At 34.5% G+C, this 13,595-nt stretch overlaps 1 protein-coding gene across 1 annotated transcript; it reads right to left on the bottom strand.

Moving 5' to 3' along the window:
• Nucleotides 1–6,000: 6,000 nt before the first annotated feature.
• On the bottom strand, nucleotides 6,001–8,483 carry LOC104217794 (bifunctional dTDP-4-dehydrorhamnose 3,5-epimerase/dTDP-4-dehydrorhamnose reductase). Its single transcript, XM_009768124.2, has 2 exons — nucleotides 7,870–8,483; nucleotides 6,001–6,744 (listed from the first exon to the last, which is right to left on the bottom strand). The coding sequence occupies exons 1-2, from the start codon at nucleotides 8,311–8,313 to the stop codon at nucleotides 6,292–6,294; spliced, it is 897 nt and encodes a 298-aa protein (XP_009766426.1). The 5' UTR covers nucleotides 8,314–8,483; the 3' UTR covers nucleotides 6,001–6,291.
• Between the last annotated feature and the right edge of the window lie 5,112 nt (nucleotides 8,484–13,595).

Below are 13,595 nucleotides of genomic sequence, written 5' to 3'. Positions count from 1 at the left end.
CTCTTTGAAGGTTTTTGAAGTTCTTTAAATTTGGTTTGGAGTAGGTTTTGGTGATATCGAAGTCCAAATGAGATTCCAAGACAATAGTTCTGTAATGTCATTTAAGATTTGCACGCAAAATTTGGTATCATTCCGAGTAGTTTAAGTACGTTTTGGTGCGTTGGGAGTAAATTGAAAGACTTGAAATTCATATTTTTGATTCAATTGGTTTGGGATGTGATTCTTAGTTTTGATGTTTTTTGTGCGTTCCGAGAGTTCAAGCGAGTTCGTTTTATCATTCAAAACTTATTGGTATGTTCGGACGGGGCCCCGGGTGTTAAATGAATGAGGCATGAAACTCATTTGGACTTTGAAGAACAGCTGATGCACCAAGCTTCTGGTGTAATCGCACCTGCGGAGGGCTAGCCGCAGGTGCGAGCTCGCAAAAGCAAGCCACAAGGGCGTAGAAGCGGCCGAGCGTAGGTAGCCTAGAAATCACAGATGCAGACGAGGTGGGCGCAGATGCGCGATCGCAGAAGCGGTCAAAGGACCGCAGAAGCGGGAGCAAATGCAGGTGCGGCTCGTCTGCCGCAGGAGCGACATCGTAGAAGCGAGCCATTTTTCCGCAAATGCGGACTTAGGCCAACCAAGGGAGGACCGCATCTGCGATGAGATTTCTACAGATGCGGCCCATGAATTGCAGAAGCGGAAAAACCGCTGGGCAGAACCTTCATTTAAGTCGGGACTTGAGCATTTTGGATTCATTTTATTGCAATTCTTAGGACGATTTTGGAGCTGGTTAGAGAGGAGTTTTCATTAGCTATTTGAGGTAAGTAATCTCTATCTATTGTAAGTTAAATACATAGTTTATGGGTAGATTTTAACATGTAAATTAGTAAAAAATTTAGGTTTAGATGAAAAACTAGAGTTTTGATAAAAATAGGATTTAACCATGAAATTTGTTATGGAGTTTAGTGAAAATCATATATTTGAGTTCATGAGGTTATAGGTAACAACTTTCTTCGAAAATTTTCCGAAATCCGGGCACGGGGGTGAATTTTAGGAATCCTACATTTGGAGTTGGGTAACCCCTTTAATAGTTAGAATATGAACTTTTAAACATGTATTGATTTATTTATAAATTATTTGACTAGTTTTGGATTGTTCAGCAGCGAGTTGAGGCTTTAGAGTGAATTTGGGGCTGGAAAGTAAGCTTTGAGACGAGGTAAGTCTCTTTTCTAACCTTGTAAGAGGGAATTAATCCCATAGGTAAACTGAATTAATATGTGCTTCTATTTGTGGGGGCTACGTACGCGCGAGGTGACGAGAGTCCGTACGTAGCTACTTATTATGCTTATGTCCGGGTAGTCTAGGACCCAAATCATGTTATACTTGCGATGTTTGCACTCTACTTGTTAATTTAATTGTTTAAATCATGTTGGAACTTGATAAAACAATTGTAAAATGTTAAACTTCATTTATTGGACCGTTAATGAGAATTGGTATTTCTTTGAATATTTGCCCCTTAATAAATCTTGAATTTGTTGTTTTAATGTATTTTCTCTTCTTGTGGAGCGGGTCTAACGCCTTGATAGCAGATAGATGCATCTATGGTTCGTGACGTTCGACCCTCAGGAGTGCACAGTTTAAATATTTTATGTTGGATCGGGTCGTACAACCTCGGCATAAATTGCGTGTAATAAATCTTTGGAACTAATTAAAATTGATATTGCTTCATTGCTTGAGATATAAATTGTTAAATGATGGAAACAAACTTGGGATTTATTATTAGTGAGAGGATTGCCTATTATTTTCTTGTGATTTAGCTTTTAGCTATATTTATATAATCCATATTTAGTTATAATTTTGACATTTTATTGTTAGCTCATAGTAAGTATCAAAGTCGACCTCTCGTCACTACTTCTTCGAGGTTAGACTGGATATTTATTGGGTAAATGTTGTTTATGTACTCACGCTACACTTCTGCAAAAATGTGCAGGATCTGAGGCAGGTGCATCTGGATATCAGTCTGACGCACATCCCTGATTCCCGAGACTTTGCGGTGAGCTTCCATTCTGAGCCCTTTCTGCAGCAGTCGGAATCTTTCTTTTGCTGTATTTTTTGTTTATTTCACTTCAGACGGTAGACTATTATTCTTTTATATATTCTACTAGTTGCTCATACACTTGTGACACCAGGTCTTGGCACATACTAATAGACTTGTGGTGTTGGTTTATTTCTATGGTTATGATTCCATTCAGCTGCTTTCGTTTTATTTATTTTAAATATGTTATTTCTTAAATTCTTTAAATTAAGGAAAGTTTAATTACTTAGAAATCTTAAAAGGGGAAATCACGAGATTAGTTCACTGTTGGCTTGCCTAGCGATGGCGCTGGGCGCCATCACGGCCTATAATAGAAATGGTTCGTGACATTTATAGTTGGGAGGTTCTTTGCCCAAAGAGAGAGGAGGGTGGACAAGCAGTGTTCTGTTTATACAGTGTCATCCTTTTTTTAATTCTACTGAATATTACTATTTAAACTTCTCACACTCGGTATATTAGTGTTGATATATCGTTATTAAAAGTTCATTAACTCAGTTAATGTGAATTCATATGGGGTAGGCGCACCATGGAAAGTAAAACTACCCCGTAAAAAAAAATCCATTTTCAGAACTTAAACTCAAGATTGTGGGATCCCAGCAACTCATAATGTGAATTTCATGGACTAAATGCAGGTAGGCAACAAAATAAACACACAATAGACTTAATAGTAAGAATATTTGTCATAATTATATTTTATCTTTCTCTTAAATGTCCAACTTAATGAACACTTAAAGATAAATTTGAAAAAGAAAGGTAATAGAAACTTTTTTTGAAATGACAAATACCTTGGAATAAATTTAATTTGTCAAATGACAAAAATATGAACTGAATATACTATCTTGTTGCATATTTCCGTACTGATCATAAACTCATGATGTTTAATATATGTTATATACATCTTTACATGCTCTTAAATTAAATGTGGTAATGAGATGCAAAATTTTTAGCTCTTTTTCACGCTTAATTACCTTTGTGACCTCATTTCTGGGTTCTGGTACTTTTATTTCGATTTTCTTCTTTACCCATTTCTATTTTCAAATGTGTCCACCGATTTTTACTCATAGCGGAGCTGTAGCCGGCGAATGATGGCCAGTTGAATACCCTTCTTCAGAAAATTATAATCACATATTATTTTATATATTAAATTTTGAACACTCCTAAATAAAAATTCTGATTTCGCTACGTACCAAAGATGTCTCTTAATGACCTTAGCTTGTAGCATGAGACTCTCTCGAAGTATTTAAACATTTAAATCTTCAATTTTTGCTAATTTGTTCTTCTACTTGATGTCGCGGTTAACAGGAAAATTCGATAACATTGGTCACTTGGTCGGTAACAGATTGCAAATACTAAATCAGTCAACCCCTGCATGCATTTAGGGAGTGAACTTGTAAATGCCAGGTCTGCACCAAGATATGATAAGCTCAACTATTTTTACTTAAAGAAATAGAAACTTTCACAAACCACTATGTTTTAATGGTTATTAGCTAGTTGTAGCTACCATTTATTATATTACTTTATATAACTGTGTTTTTAGATTTTTTAGAGTGTATTCGATGTATTTAAGCTATTGTAACAGTAGCATTTCTATGCGTGAAACATGGGATTATAGCTAGACAAATTTTTGTATTCAAGTGTATTCGACTGTATTCATGGCGTGATGCATGAGATTACATCTGGACAGATTATTGTATTCGACTGTATTCAATTGTATTCACGACGTGAAACAGGGGATTACACTGTGTTTAAACGAAAAGTGAATCAATTAACATAATAGACTCCTAAGTCCTAATATAACTTAACAAACTCAATTGTAACACACAAATTTTGTATTTCCAGTTATAAAAAAGATTCTCAACCGAAAAAGACCCCAAAAACATAGCAATCTTCAGAGAAATTATATAATACATCTGAATACATAGATTATATTAATTAAAAAAACATATGAATACATTCATGGAATATAGCGAGACAGTGAATACAATGAAATACATAGAATACAACGGGATACATTGAAATATAATGAAAAAAAGAACAATGATACAATGAAATACATAGAATATAGCGAGATACATTGAAATACAATTAAAAAAAACAATGAATACAACGAGATACATTGAAATATATTAAAATATATTAACAGAAAATTCAAGTTGCTTAGTCCCCAACTCCGTCGTCTTTGTTCAAGAACAACCCTAATGTCGTCTCGTTGAAGCAACATCAGTATCCAATCCTCGCTCGCCGTCACCGTTGCCGACGATTAGCAAGTAATTACTGGCGAAATAACGGAGGCTTTTGTTGATCTGATATGTTGTATCAGAGAATGAGATTGGGAGGCTGAGGGCGACGATATCAATGAATAATGGCCACGGTCGAAACAGTGATGGTGGCAATTGCTCCAGCGTCCAGCGGAGGAGAAGACATCAGGAAGTAGAGAGAGAGATGGAGAATAGATATGGGGTAGGGGATAAGAGAAATTTGAGGGGATATGAGAGAGAAAAATAATACAAAGCTTATTTTATGGCTTAAGGGTAGGAGGTGACCATAAATAGATATTTGGCTATAAAAAATCAAAAGGTAGCTATGAAATATAATTTTTTAAAAGGATATTTATTTAAAATAAATAAGGTATCAACCTTTCCTACAAGAGGTAACTAATCCTTAAAAAAATTTAGGCCCAAATCATTCCCTCTACCCATGAGCTTTGTAAGATTAGGAAAATTTACGCGACACAACAAACATAAAGTATATTATATTTATCATTTGTAGCTATACCTTTAGAAAATTATCGTTCGTAGCTATATATGAATTTTTATAACAAATCCACTTGTAGTACTGAAACAAGAGATTAATTGTTTTGAATTAAAATAAGAAAGCAACAAGCTCTTCTAATTCAGTTAGTTAAAGCACCCGATTAGTATGTGGAGGTCTTGAGTTCGACTCTCAACGAAAGCATTCTACAGTTGATAATTATGCAAACTATCCAACGCATTATGCATTGACCAGGCTCATAGTTATATAATCACAATTTAAGTATTATATCATTACTTCGTAGGCCTATCAATAATCTAAAAAGAGTTTAAAGTAACATTACTTATTAAGAGGTCAAAATATTAACTACGGATATGAAAATAATGTTGGTTCAATGATTGATTATTAAATCTTATCAACTTGTACCTTTTTAAACACTGAGTGCGCGAAACGTTTAATTGGTCAAAGTCCATTTATTCTAAACAAATGAGCCATGCGGTTGGACGAGTAAATGAGTTCTATTTTAGACCCATAGTTTATCATCTGGGTTGTAATTGGGCCTGGTTCGGGTCAACTTCTCATAAGCATGCCTCATATACTAGTGTATATATATATATAGGGATCCATCTAAAATCTTTTCTATTTATCCTTTTATCTTTCCAAAATATTGGTACACAATCAAATTAATTAAATCATGTAACTATCTCTTTACACAATCAAATTAGTTAAAAGATGTAATTATCTGAACATGAATGGTAACTTAGAAAAGATGTTAGGTGACATGCTTAAGAGGTAGCCCAGTGCACAAGGCATTCCATATTCACATAGGGTTTAGGGAAGGGTCGTACTCTAGGGGTGTAATGTAATCCTAATGCAAGTATTAATGGTTGTTTCCACGGCTCAAATCCGTGGACTATAGATCACACGGAGACAACTTTATCATTGCTCCAACACTCTCCTTCAATAGGTGACATGCTTTTCGAAAGATTAAATAATATTGAAAGTGTAAAATTTATTTATGATAATAGATAACATGTTTCAACACGTCAAATTATATTGAATGTATAACATTATTTATGTGTCAGTGGACATAGAAGCTAGAGATAATTATCTACACATAACATTAGCCAGTATAAGAGTAACTAATTTATACAAAGAGACAGACAAACCAAAAAGTATATTCTCATCACTTCTATCATCCAATTGGCATATCATTTTCAAATTATTCGTGAAATAAATACCATTACAGCATTCAATACAACAAAAAAGGAAAAGAAAAGAAACAGAAAAAGTTGCACCTCCACCTCCTATGATAGGGAGTTCACATCTTCCCAAAGAAACTCAAATCAGAAAATGACAAGACAAAAGACAAGCCAACCCCAGCTATTAGAACTGAAACATAGTTGATTCATTCAACAAGACAAAACAAAAAATAAATATGAAATTTTCTCTAAGTTTCAAGCTATTGGTGTTTTCCTATTTGGCTTGAAAACATACTCAATGAGGGATTCCTTGATTGATTTCATTTCAGGAAATTCCTTGCTCAGTTTGGAAGCATCAAGCTCATTGTTACTCCTAGGAGCAACAATGACCTTTGCTTGCTCCTCAAGGGTGAAATTTTTCCAGCTAAAGCTCGGGTCGACATAGTCACGGTACATTTCAAGAATCTCATTATGGCTAACAACTCCAGGATTTGTGAAGTTCCATATGCCAGTGAGGTTTCTCTTTGCCATCTCGAGGGATATTGGGAGAAGTTCATCCAAGATTGTCATTGAGTTTGGGATGTCGACTACCTTCTCGTATCGAGTGATCTTGGTGATGAAGTTTCGTGGGTTTGTCAAGTCAGCGGAGATGGGCATCCTCACTCGTAAAGTACAGACATTCTCATAGTTTTTCAGCAATTCCTCTACCTGAAACAATAATAAGCCGAAATATGAGTACCTTAAAGGTTTTAAGGACACGCCAAACATTAGGCATGCCTCAAATTGGTATAGTAGTTGGCGAGTGATCAAGATTGGACATCTTTTTGCCCAGATGGACAATAAACAAATTAAATACCAAAAACAGAATATTTTCCAACAAGTACCACAAACATAGACAGCCCTAGGTCAAAAAGTTACAATCTAATCGGAGCACGAAGACACAGAATAAATCAACCTAAGAAAGTTTTGACAGACAAAAAGAACTAATACTGCAACATTTAGAAGAATTGTGTCTGCTAAAAGGTTTTGGAAGCATCTAAGGTAATCAACTTATTAACATTGGACGTTAACTCTGCCTATTAACTATCATTCATCTCAAAAACTCAAATCGATTTCCACAAGCACAACTACATATCTTAAACATAAATCAATAGATCCGACCTAATCAGTAAACTAACTGCTCTAAGAGAATATGGTACACCTAAATTTAGCAAGTCAGTTCATCACAACAAATAATACATTCCATATAGGATCTGGCTCCAGCCTTTATAACGCTGAACAAAAGCTCTAACCGTTGATTATATATAGCACTCCCCACTCAACAATCAAGACCTAACATTTAAAGTTTCCATACCCATTAAACTTCTACTTCTCTTACTTAGATTAGGGGAAATACTAGGTACCTGCATTAGATCATTAATTCAACAATCAAACAATTACGCCTCAGTTCCAAATAAGTCGAGTCAGCTACACGAATCCACACTATATCCATTCTGCTCTCTTCATGACCATTTCATTCCAATGCCAAATAATTTGCTCACCAACACGGTAACTAGCTAAGTTCCAAGAAGTTGGTATCACCCATATGGATCCACATTTTAGATCATTAATTATTACAGTACACAAATTTACACAATCAGGTCATTAACTCATACAGTACTTAATAAGCATTCATTAGTAACCAATAATAAATGGTAAGTAACATGCTATTAAGAGGTTAAATCAGTGCATATAACTTAAATCCATTAGATCCATACAAGAAAATGCATTATCTAATAGATCTAAAAAAGCACAATAAGAACAAAACAAGAAATGTAACACCAGTGACCTCACCATAGCTTTAGTCTTTGAATAAAAAGATCCAGTGAAATTAGGAGTATCCTCTTCCTTGAACCCGATACCCGACCCTAACGGATGACCCGCATCGTATTCAAATATACATCCAGTAGCATAGTTGATAAGGATCAAGCCCTTCTCTCTACAAACATCAGCAAGCGTGAGAGTACCGACCACATTAGTTCTGATGGTCTCCACCTTATGGGATTCGCACCAATCAACGTTAGGCCGGCCAGTGACTCCAGCTGCGTTGAATACATGGGTCGGTTTGATGGTGGATATGTCGGATTCCAAAGAGCTCCGGTTTTCTAATCGACCCGACCCGTATACGTAGTCTATACCTTGAGCTTCACAGAGCTTGCCGAGTATGCCACCAATCCAGCCGGTTCGACCATAGATCAAGAACTTGAATGGCTTTTCGCTGTTAGCTGGGAAACCCATAATATATGGAGAAAAAGAGAGAGAGAGAGAAGAGTGAATCTTGAAAGAGAAATGAGAGAGATGAGCGACTTAAAGGAAGGAATGGTCGGTGTTAAAATGGAGTATTTATATACAGACAAACATAAGCTTAGATACAAGAAACAGGTGGATGGACGGAATAGAGACAAAACTACTCTACTTAGTACGTAGTTAAAGTTGAGTAAAGTTTACTATTAATACCCCTATGTTATAAGTAAAAATTTATCTAGAGTTTACCCCAAATAAATAGATACATCACATACTTTTGTGTTACACAATTTTCTCATTTAGTTATATATAAGTAATAGACTATAATAACGGAGTGTTTATATCATATCAATATTACAAAATATTTATATCAGATCAATAAATATTAAATATGTATCTTCGTTATACATATTTATCACTTAATTATGATTAAGTGATATTTATAATCATTTTAATTTTTAATTCTACGATTTAATTTACTTGATTTGATATAAATAATTGGTGACCGTAAGTATTTACCAGTAATTAGTGTGTACATTTATGTGTGTAAATATATGTAAGTACTCCATCCATCTCATATTAACAGTCGTAGTTACTAAAACTATTTGTCTCAAATTATTTGTCATTTTAGAAATTCAAGATAAAATTGATTTTTTTTTTTTTTTACCCTTAGTAATAATTATTTTGAAAATAAAGATAACACATAAATAGAATAAATATTCAATGGCGAGAAATTTTATCTTAAGACATAAATAAAAGTAGAATAGTCTAATCTATTTTTTAAATAATACTTCCTCCGTTTCATATTAAATGAGGTACTTTCCTTTTTAGTCTATTCCAAAACAAATGACACATTTCTTAATTTGGTAATAATTCAATTTTAAACTCTTTCATTTTATCTATTTATCCTTAATGAGAAGCTTTTATAGTCACACAAATGTCATGGCATCACAAACTTTTTACCCCTTTAAGCTTTTAAGGCCACAAGCTTCAAAAGTCTTCTTCTTTTATCTTAAACTCTGTGTCGAGTTAAACTACTTCATCTGATATGAAACGGAAGGAGTATTTGTTAAGGGGGAGAAATATGGCACGTAATACGAGGAGGAATAGACAAGAGGGTTGGGTGGGGTAAAATAGTATTGTATGTATTTGGAATTGACGTAAGAAATAAACAAAGACTAAGATTGGATCTATGAATATGGGCAGGCGGTCACTGAGATGCTTGCTTGGACCCGACGTGGGGGAGGGGTGTGTGTGAGTGGGTAGGAAAGGGGAGTCGTGGGTGAGACATGAGCACTAATTTTTCGGAAATGATATATGTAACTGTAAGTAAATATTTGAGTATTCAATTTAGTTCATTATTATTATTAGAATTCTATGAGTAAAATCTTACTCTTACTAATAAATCAAGCTATGGAGTTGACAAAATTTGCATAATTGTTGTCGTGACACCTAGGTGAATTCCAAATCGACAATGGGAAAGATGTTGGATATATAAGTAAACAAGTCTTAGACTCTAATGACGTGTTTTAAAGTCGTGCGGGCCTAGGCACAAAGCGGAGACTATCACTAGTGAGTTGGGCTGTACATATGGTATCTGAGCCACTCCGCGTGCAACCTTGAATGGTGGTGGGGCAAACCTCACGAGGATCCTAAATACACCTTAGGCGAATCCCACATTGATTAAATACGGGAGATATATTTAGTATGTAAGTAAACAAGCCTTAGACCCTAATGACGCATTTTAAAGTCGTGCGGACCTAGGCCCAAAGCGGACAATATCACTAGTGGGTTGTGGTAAAATTGCACGGGACGCCCTATTAGGTCGCCCCCATTTAACATATACCTATTTTTTTAAAAACTTTTAACTTGTACCCACTTTTTAAATAATTTCAGCTCCATTTCTCCTCATCCTTCTCCCAGTGATCTCCATATCTCTCTGGAACTTAACATTGATGTAACAATATCTCTCATTGTATGGCTTCACTCAATTTCTCAGACGTTTCGATCCAGAATAAATCAATGTTTTAAAAACTCCAGCGGTACATACTCAAAGGTTTTAAAAACTTCAGCTCTCGCCAGTTACAAAACAAAAACTTCAGCTCTAGAGCTGAAGTTCGCCAGTTACAAAAACAAAAACTTCAGCTCTAGAACTAAACTTCAGGCCCGACTACTAGAATACTGAAGTTTTGCGTGATTGTCTTTGCTACTTCAGCCCCGTATGCTGAAGTTATGCGAAAAAACGGGTACGTTTGCAATTTTTTTTGCAAAACGGACATAAGTTAAAACGTGACACAAAAGCGGATATAGATGCAAATGCTCTGGGTTGTGCTGTTACAATTGTTTAAAAGAGAGAGATAATGAAGAAGATATTAATAGTACTTTAATAAATTAAAAGAAAAACAACTAAAATGTAGTTAGCACGAATTATCAAAGATTGTGAGCACCAATTAGGTAATCAATTGTAGTAGGCTCATATAGATCAATGAGAGAAGAAATAATTTAAATAAAACCTATAGTCCAAATTTGAAAAAATGAAAGTCAAAAGTACAAAAATTAAAAAAAAAAGTAAAAACAAAGAAGTTTAGGAAAAAGAATCCTCACCACTTTTTGTTGGATGACGTCATTTAGCAAAAAATATGCGTGAGCTGAGGAGATGTTTGCATTTTCTGAAAAGTAAAGGATGACTTGTATTTGTGTGATTATTACAAGTGGAAATCTCCCAATGTGATCTTAGTCTTCCTTTTTTTTTTTTTCCTTTTTTTTTTTTTAATTTTATTTCAGCCTACATCATTTGTGCTGATCAGTTTACTTTCTATTTTTTTGTTTGACACTCGGTGTCCGGTATTCATATTGGAGCCCAATTATATTTTGATTCGCGTTGCGTGGGACCCCATTCGGAAGGAAGCGCTCCTTACTAAGAATTTTTCCATACCCAAAACTTGAACCCGAGACTTTTAATTAAGGGAAGAACAATTCCATCCACTTCACCATATCCTTCGGTGGTGATCAGTTTACTTTCTAACTTCAAACTACATGTTAACACTTGTGATTGCCCAAATAAAGCAAATATGATTAGATTCTTATTAACTTAGATATCATTTTCTTTTTTAAAAATAATGTACAAGTGCACACTAGAATCATCAAAATTTATTAGTATGTGATATTAATTTCAAATTAAGTAATTTAACTTTATAAGTCAATTCGAAAGTTAACCTTTGTCAAAGGAATCATACATACATCACTATATAATAATATTAATATTAGAATTATTATCAAAACAAATTGTGAAAGATGATTTTTTTTTTTTCCTTTTCTTTCTAGTCATTCCAAAGACATAAGTATTACAAAAATAAATTAAAAAACAGTGAACACTTCATTAACCGAATTATATTGTCCCTTCTTATTTGGTTGTTTAGAAACCAGGAGATTATAAAAATGACAAGAAATAAATGGAATTTAGGTGTATGAATTGGGAGAATGATTTTGGGATATGGCAGTATGATAAGATATTAGAAAGTTAAAACTCCTAGAATTTTTTATAAAAAGAATAAGAACTCGTATATTTTATTTCATGAATTTTAAACAACTAACTTTATATTATTGCACAGATCTCCAGAGATTCTTTTTTCTTTGAGTAATATTAAAATCATTTTTCTATTCTTGTTGTAGGCATGTAAAATTTATTGGATTCAAATTCAATACATAATTTGCTAATATAATTGAATTAATTATATAAGACCAATACGTATGAATTAAATAAATAAGTCTTAATCCATTGGGCTAGCACATTTAATTGGGTTAAAGTGATGAGCCCACTTTATCAAGCCCAAAATGTAATCTTCCTATAGGCCCAGTATGGTGCCACGTGTCAGATGACGTGGCGCGCCAAGTCAAGCGGAAGAGCCAATGGGATCATGCCACGTGTCAAAATGACAAGGCATGCCCAGTCATACTGAAAGGCCAATGAAATCGCGCCACGTGTGCAAGTGACATGTTCTGGCCAATCAAATACAGCCATGTCACACTTCAATTTGATTGGTCGGAAAGAGTTTGTTCTTATCACAACTCTTCCCTTCCACAACTATAAATAGGGGTCTTCATAACTCAGAAAAGACATCAGAAGTTATAACAAGAAGCAAGAAAGAGCTCGTGGATCAAACACTGCAAATTCTTCCACAAGTTTCAAGCTTCAAGTGCAATTTCAAAAGACATCAGAAGTTATAACAAGAAGCAAGAAAGAGCTCGTAGATCAAACACTGCAAATTCTTCCACAAGTTTCAAGCTTCAAGTGCAATTTCAAGAAATCAAGTTCAAGCTCAAGAACGAAGAACAAATCAAGTTCAAGCTCAAGAACGAAGACTAAATCAAGTTCAAGTCCAAGCAATCAAGCTCAAGCTCAAGAACAAGATCATCGTTCGTGGCAACAAATATAGATTCAAGATCAAGTTCAAAGGCCCTTGAATTTATTTACCATTGAAAAGAAGAATCAGAGGATTCATAGAGATTGTACACTCAAATATTCGAAATTAAATACTACAATTATTGTGATATTTTCGATCTTGATTTTATTTTCTCGACGCAAATTTATTGTCTACACTTGTTTCATCCAATCCCAAGCCATGCATTAAAACATCTTGTTGTTTGGTTTTCTGTTTTTGGCTGAACAAACACATCACGAATTAAATGTCGGTCAGAAGATGGTAAATTTGATTTTTTTCACTATTCAGAAAAAAGAAGAAAAACTAACTCCGAGTTTTTATACTTGTTAAGAAATTTGTCTTTGGCAGACCAGCTAACAATACATGACTATTACATAAAGTCTGAGAACACTTTCACGGTAAAGTTATTTTCCTGTAACTTATAGGTCATGGGTTCAAGATTTAAAACAGTTACTAATGTTTGCATTAGGGTTAGACTGTCTACATGGGTTAGACTGTCTACATCACAGTCCTTAGGATTCAATTTTTCCCAGACCCTACGTGAATACGGGATGGCTTGTGCACCGCCCACCCTATTTTTTAGTAACACTTTCACGTAGTAACTATTTTCTTCAGATCAGATCTCGAAGCTCAAACGAAATAACACTATTTAATCAACTATTTGTTGTTGAGATGTCTAGTGACTAGTGTACGGCTGGTCTAGCCTATGATTTACGCAAACATTTCAATGTCCAAGATAAAATAAGGGAAAGGATCAATGAGGCTGAGTGCTCTCGGAGAGAATTGGATGAGATGCTACTTCATTATTTAATTAATCAGAAGAATCATAAAGAC

This window comes from Nicotiana sylvestris, chromosome 8 (genome assembly GCF_000393655.2).
Source record: "Nicotiana sylvestris chromosome 8, ASM39365v2, whole genome shotgun sequence".
Taxonomy (NCBI): domain Eukaryota; kingdom Viridiplantae; phylum Streptophyta; class Magnoliopsida; order Solanales; family Solanaceae; genus Nicotiana; species Nicotiana sylvestris.
Note: the sequence above shows the minus strand (reverse complement) of the source record. Positions and strands in the feature narration are given on the sequence as shown.

Bases quoted from the DNA above. Each gene is read 5' to 3' on its own strand.
- LOC104217794 (XM_009768124.2), bottom strand. From the start codon at position 8,313: ATGGGTTTCCCAGCTAACAGCGAAAAGCCATTCAAGTTCTTGATCTAT. The intron at 6,745-7,869 runs GTGAGGTCACTG...TTATTGTTTCAG, and splicing joins ATTCAAAGACTAAAGCTATG to GTAGAGGAATTGCTGAAAAA.